We start from the raw sequence: 6,000 nt of genomic DNA, 5'->3' as shown, positions 1-6,000 counted from the left end.
GAACTCCATTAGGTTGGTTGAATATAATGTTGTAATTTTATAAAGATATAAACTACGCTGCTCACTCGGTAATTTGCGCTGGGATGACATTGCATGGGAATGACTGCTGCTTTGCTGGGCACGTGTTAGAACTCTGCTTGTGAAAGGTATCTTTACTGAGACTGCGCTGTTGAGACATTTCCTGGCTCGATTTACATCGGAATTATCATTGTCCAGCTGGGGATTAAGCAGAATCTGAGCTGGCGCGACGTTTCCAGCATGTGCTGGGTACTGGGCTGCTACCACACAGCTGGAACTTTGAGGCTGTGTTGAGCAGAATTTTGCCTGATTACTCTGGGCTGACATTGCCCGGCGCCGGGTCAGGATCGTGCTGGTCTGGGTTTTGCCCGTTGGCTCTTTGGCTGGAGTGACTTTTGGAGCGGTGCTAGGCCCACTTTGCCCGGCTGAGGGCTGCGCCGGGCTGATCCGAGCCGAGCGGAGCGGAGCGGAGCCGGGGCTGGACCCGTGACGTCACGGGGCGAGTGCGGCAGCTGCGGCGGGTCGGGATCAAGTGCGAGTGTGTGAGCGGGACGGGCTTTGAGCGGGAGAGCCGGGCTTCCAGTCCGGGCCATTGCGGGAAACCAGGAATAAGCGGAGAGAGAGAGAGGGGAAAAAATCCCCAGCCTGGGCTGGTCCGTTGGGAGACTAACAGCGCGATGTGAGGGAGAGTCGCCTCTGCATACAGCCACCCGCAGCCTGAGGAGTGGGGCAGAAAACACAGGCAGAGCGGCGGCTTATGGAGCGGATTCTCGCCGGATCCTGTGTCGAGACTGTGGAACTGTTGGCGGAGGAGTGTGTGTGCGAGGTGGTGGATGGTGGGGAGAGACTGTGCTATAGTTTGGTGGTTCCCCAACCCCTCCCCTCCTCCCCTGTTTTTGTGACCCTGTCTACCTCACTCTGTGTCCCTGTATGTGTGAGCGCTTCCCTGCCCCTCCGTCCTTGGGTTTCGGTGAAATGATGAATTACCAGCAGCAGCTGGCCAATTCCGCGGCCATCCGAGCCGAGATCCAGCGATTCGAGAGCGTCCATCCCAACATCTACACTATCTACGACCTGCTGGAGAGAATCGAGGACCCCATCCTTCAGAATCAGATCAGGGACCATGTCATCAGCATCGAAGGTAAGGAGTGTTTACGGACTAGGGAAGGGATGATCGTTAATGGATAAATACAAAAAAAAACATATTAATGAATTGGCAGGGGAGGAGAGACAATTACTGTAAAATGGATGACTGTCAAGAACTTTAAAGTATATTTTTCAACTTGCCTGTGGGCTGTTGTATAACCAATTTTCAGTCATCCATAATACCACGCCATTCAAAAATTCGAGAGCGTGTGAAAAAATAGTTTTATTTCACGTGGCATTATTAGTCAGTTTGATTCAGTACTTCAGGTGGTATAACGAGTACATTGTTGCATCTCGCAATTTGAGGCCTGTTACAGTTAGCTGAATTAGCTCCAGTTAGCTCCAATTTACTGAATGTAGCACTTATGTGCTAGTAAAATTATACTTGGGTAAACTGAAAAAGTTTTTAAAAATACTGTTTAATAATTGTTATGTGGAATCTGTTATGAAGCAGCTTGTTGAATGAGAGAGTTTTTGTTTAAAGCCATGGTTAGAATTGCAATGATAAAATGTCATTCATGCGCCAGTGTATCCAGAAGGAAGTTGTCATTTGAGCCATCTGTCGCTGCTTTATGTTATGTTGAATATTTTTCTTATCGTGTTAATGATTAATTTTATTTTTCAATTTTGTTAAAATTGTACCAAACACAAAATGGTACTCACTATAATGATCTGCACTAAACCAAAAGGAAAATAATATTTGAAACAAAATTGATGAATTTTACTTAATCTTCTGCAATGAATATTTACAAGAATGCAATATAGGTTTGACTTAAACAAGTAAAACAAACTAGTTCATTTAAAATGTTATTGTTACACTTACAATGAGTGGTATATTTTCAAATTCTTTTCCTTTGATTTCTTAAACTGTAAATTCAGTAGGATGGTTTATCACTAGGTAAAGATTGATAACAGGTTGCCAAAACAATAGGTGGAATTTTAATGAGCAAGTGGACCAATATGCAATTGAAGAAGACACACACTGGGGCTGAAACCTGCCTAATTCAGGGGAATTTTTAACTTTCTCAGACTTTTGTTAGGCTCTGTTATGTAATGCTGTGTTGTGTTAGGTGTATATGAGGAACCAGTAGCAAACATCACTATTATGGGAGTGTGAAAATTAAACTGCTGAGGGAATTTCCCTCACCAAAATATGGTGTCTGGAAGATTCCCATTTCTCTTGCTCATTTTTCTTGCATCAAATTTTATTATGACTTCTTACATCAGAATGTGAATGGAACAAGAAACCATCTATAGAATAAAATACTGAAAGTGACCTTAGTGTACTGGTATAAATTATCTCTTTATGGCTGGATATAATTTGAGCATGTTATATCCCTTTGTGCTTTAGAACTGTGTCCCAAGCCAGTTAATTGAACTTGTGACTTCATTTCTTTCTTGCATTAATCAGTACATGAGCTTTGTGTAATCTTATATGTGATCATATTAGCCGCTTGTGATTTCTGGATTTTTTTTGTCAGTTTTAACCTTTATGCAGGTAATTGCTGATTTCAATATTCTATTTTAATATACCTGTTTAAACTAAGGTAAGAATACTTACCAGACATTTAGAACAAAGCTGATACAAACTTTGCAAGCTATATATTTTTTAGAATAATAGGGTAAAGAAAGGATCAAAGAGGAGGAGGAGGTGGTTTAGTAGAATATTCTCCAGTGGCTGCAGTGATACTGAGCACAAAGGAAATTCATAGTGTTTTTGGAAGTCAGCCATCTCATCACCAAGACATTGCTGCAGGTGTTTTTTTTGAGCCAAATATCTTTAGTTAGTGCAACTAAGACAGAAGTGGGGATGTTTATGTTCAGGATAACTTGTAGCTGAGGCAGTTTCTGCACATAGGAAAGAGTTGTACGAAATTCAGCCATGAACTGATTAATGGAAGTTGATGTTTAAACCATTTAATGACCATTTCCAGTAAGAGAGTCTACAGTGCTTCCCCTTGACATCCAACAACATCACCACACCGTTGCCAGAACACCCACTGTCAACATCCTAACTGTGAACCTTGGCCCAGAGCTTAACTGGACATTCCACATGAATACTATTGCTTTAAGAATAGGCTGCTGCCTATGGCATGATAAAAGGCCGATCTCTTGATTTCCACAAAGCTTTTCCACTATCAGGCTTTCAAGAATGCTCTCTCCATTTGCTTGGAAGCGTTTAGGATCAGCAACATGCAAAGAACTTGACACCTGGGACAATTGGATTGTTTGGACCTTTGGATTTGCACTCTATTCACCTCTTTCACTGTATCAGAAATTTTTGACAGCAGCTTTCCCAGCACCCTTCACCTGTGACCTCTACTGTCGAGAAGGATAAAGTCACAAGACGTGTAAAAACATTACAACCTGGAAAGTTCTCCTTCAGTCAGAGAAGTTCTAATCACTGTTTCTTCATTTTCAATGGAACATTATTCAGGAAGTACTTGCCAGCTCGATGGATTTACCTTCAAATGGATTACAGTTATTCTAGAAAAACGGGTGACCCCCAGCCTCTCGAAAGATACCTGAAGTTCAGTGAAACCCTCTCTCACTGCTCGCCCTCTGTGATCTCTGCTGCCCTCCAACTCTTCAACCAGGTGTACTCACGCAGACCTGCTAGCACAGCCTTTAGAAGGGTCTTGGCCTGAAACATCAGCTGTCTATTCATTTCCATAGATGCTGCCTGTCCTCCAGCATTTTGCGTGTGTGGCTTTGGATTTCCAGGGTCTGCAAACTTTCTGCTGTTCATGGAGGATAATCTGCAATATGTAACACATGCTAGTTCACATTGTATTAACTTAAAAAGCATCAAAAGTGGCTAATACTTATTGTCACCAAACAATTGGTACTAGAACGTACAATCATCACAGTGATATTTGATTTTGCGCTTCCCACTCCCTGGATTACAAATATTAAATATTAAATATTAAAAATATTTAAAATAATAAAAGTTAGTAAATATTAAACATTTAAATTATAAATCATAAATAGAAAAATGGGAAGTAAGATAGTGCAAAAAAAATGAATCATGTTCTTTCTGTGCATTTTTGAAATATATTGAGAATTGTCATTTTTGTTCTAAATTTTAATTGCTGAATATTTAGTTAAATTACACAGCTCAGGAGTAAATACGTGAAAGTGGGATTGAGACAATATTGCACAAAGCACTTTGGTATGATGTGTTGGATGGGAGCGTTTTGTTACAATTCAAATATCTCAATACTGATCATAAAGCTATGCTCGTCAATAATTGCAGCACAGTGTCATCTGAAACTCTCTGATGTATTAATGTGAATGACTGGGACGGTGGATATAAAGAAAGATTACCTTTATTTGACATGTCTACATCAAAACATTGAAACATATGTATAGTTTGCATCAAAGACAAACACAGTCCGAAGTGTTGCCATGCTTTTGGCGTCAACGTAGCATGTGCACAACTTTGGACTGTGGGAAGAAACCAGGCACTTGGAGGAAATGCATGCGGTCAGAACATGCAAACTCCTTATAGACAGCAGTGAGACTTGAAACCCAATCTCTGCCACTGTATTTACTGGCCGCTGCACTATCGCACCACCTACTGTCATTATGTCTTATGGCTAGTGATTAGGTAATACTGAGTTTAGAAGAATGGTGGATGCTAATTGAGATTAGAAGAATGATGGATGATCTCATTTTAAATATATAAAATAATAACGGTGCCAATGTGATAGATTTGGCATGATGTTTTCCCTGGACCAGAGGTAACAGACTCAGAATAAGGAGTCAGCAATTTGGAACTGGCGTTGTATCTTTAGAATTCTGTGTCCAGAAAGGTTATGGGAGGCTTGTTCTTTGGATGTATTGATGGCAGAAACTAATATATTCTGCCTGGATGTATTCAGTGACTGAGCCCAAGGAAATTGTGGAATGTCGGGGTTGGTCAGGTAAGTGGCGCTGAAGTAGGAGATCCACTCTGGGTTGAGGGATTGAATGGTTGCCTCTTGCTGCTATTTCCTATGATCATATGTTATACGGACACACTTAGCCTGATCAGCAATCATTCAAGGCTGAGAGGAGCATTCTCAACACAATGGACTTATCTTCAAATCTATAACTGTTTAAGAACTAATTAGCTTTAATAATGATATTTTCAATTTTATGTTTGTAAGCAATAATTCCTGGAAAAGTAGTTTCAAACTCAAATGGTTGGCTTGATGGAGAGTGCTTGAACTTTTTACAGGCAATAGTGGAAAAATGAATGCATTTTATTGAGGCATGAGAGCGAACAATAAAGAATAAGGTGAATGTTCCTGGATTTTAATATTGATATTTGTGAGCTTATTTTATCTTTCTGTAGCTCTGAAAATTTCAGGTAAACCTGCCTTTGCATTTATTCTATGCAAAAGGAGCTGTATTCATTTATTGCACAGAAAGGATATCTGAGCTACCCACCAGTGGGAGTGTACTACCTTGTCTTTTGCTTGTCTGAAGCAATAATACTCAACAAAATACAAAACCCTGCATCAGGACTGAGAATGGAGGGGTGAGATGCTCGGCATAGAGAGGAGTCGGGGTGAAAGGATTCTGAGGCACCAATTGATGCTAATGAGATCCTCCAGCACATTCCAGCATCTGTAGTCTCTATTTCATGTGCGATATTATCAAAGACATTCAAAAAATCCAAATACACATCAAATGGATTTCCCTTGTCTATTCTACTAGTTAGTTCTGAAATTTCAGTAAGTTTGTCAAGCACAATTTCTTTTTCATAATTTCATGTTGACTTTGTCTATTCTTGGTTTTATTTTCTTAGTATGTAGTTAACTCATTCCTTTAAAATAGACTGACATTTTA

At 40.4% G+C, this 6,000-nt stretch overlaps 1 protein-coding gene across 1 annotated transcript in view; it reads left to right on the top strand.

Moving 5' to 3' along the window:
* Positions 1-210: 210 nt before the first annotated feature.
* agap1 (ArfGAP with GTPase domain, ankyrin repeat and PH domain 1) overlaps positions 211-6,000 on the top strand; it is a 649,964-nt gene continuing 644,174 nt past the window's right edge. The window contains exon 1 of the mRNA XM_072261395.1: positions 211-1,159. Coding sequence (XP_072117496.1) covers positions 949-1,159 — 211 coding nt within the window. The 5' untranslated portion in view covers positions 211-948. The remainder of the gene's footprint in view (positions 1,160-6,000) is intronic.

The sequence above is a fragment of the Mobula birostris genome, chromosome 6, assembly GCF_030028105.1.
Source record: "Mobula birostris isolate sMobBir1 chromosome 6, sMobBir1.hap1, whole genome shotgun sequence".
Taxonomy (NCBI): domain Eukaryota; kingdom Metazoa; phylum Chordata; class Chondrichthyes; order Myliobatiformes; family Myliobatidae; genus Mobula; species Mobula birostris.
This window is presented reverse-complemented; position numbering and strand designations above follow the sequence as displayed.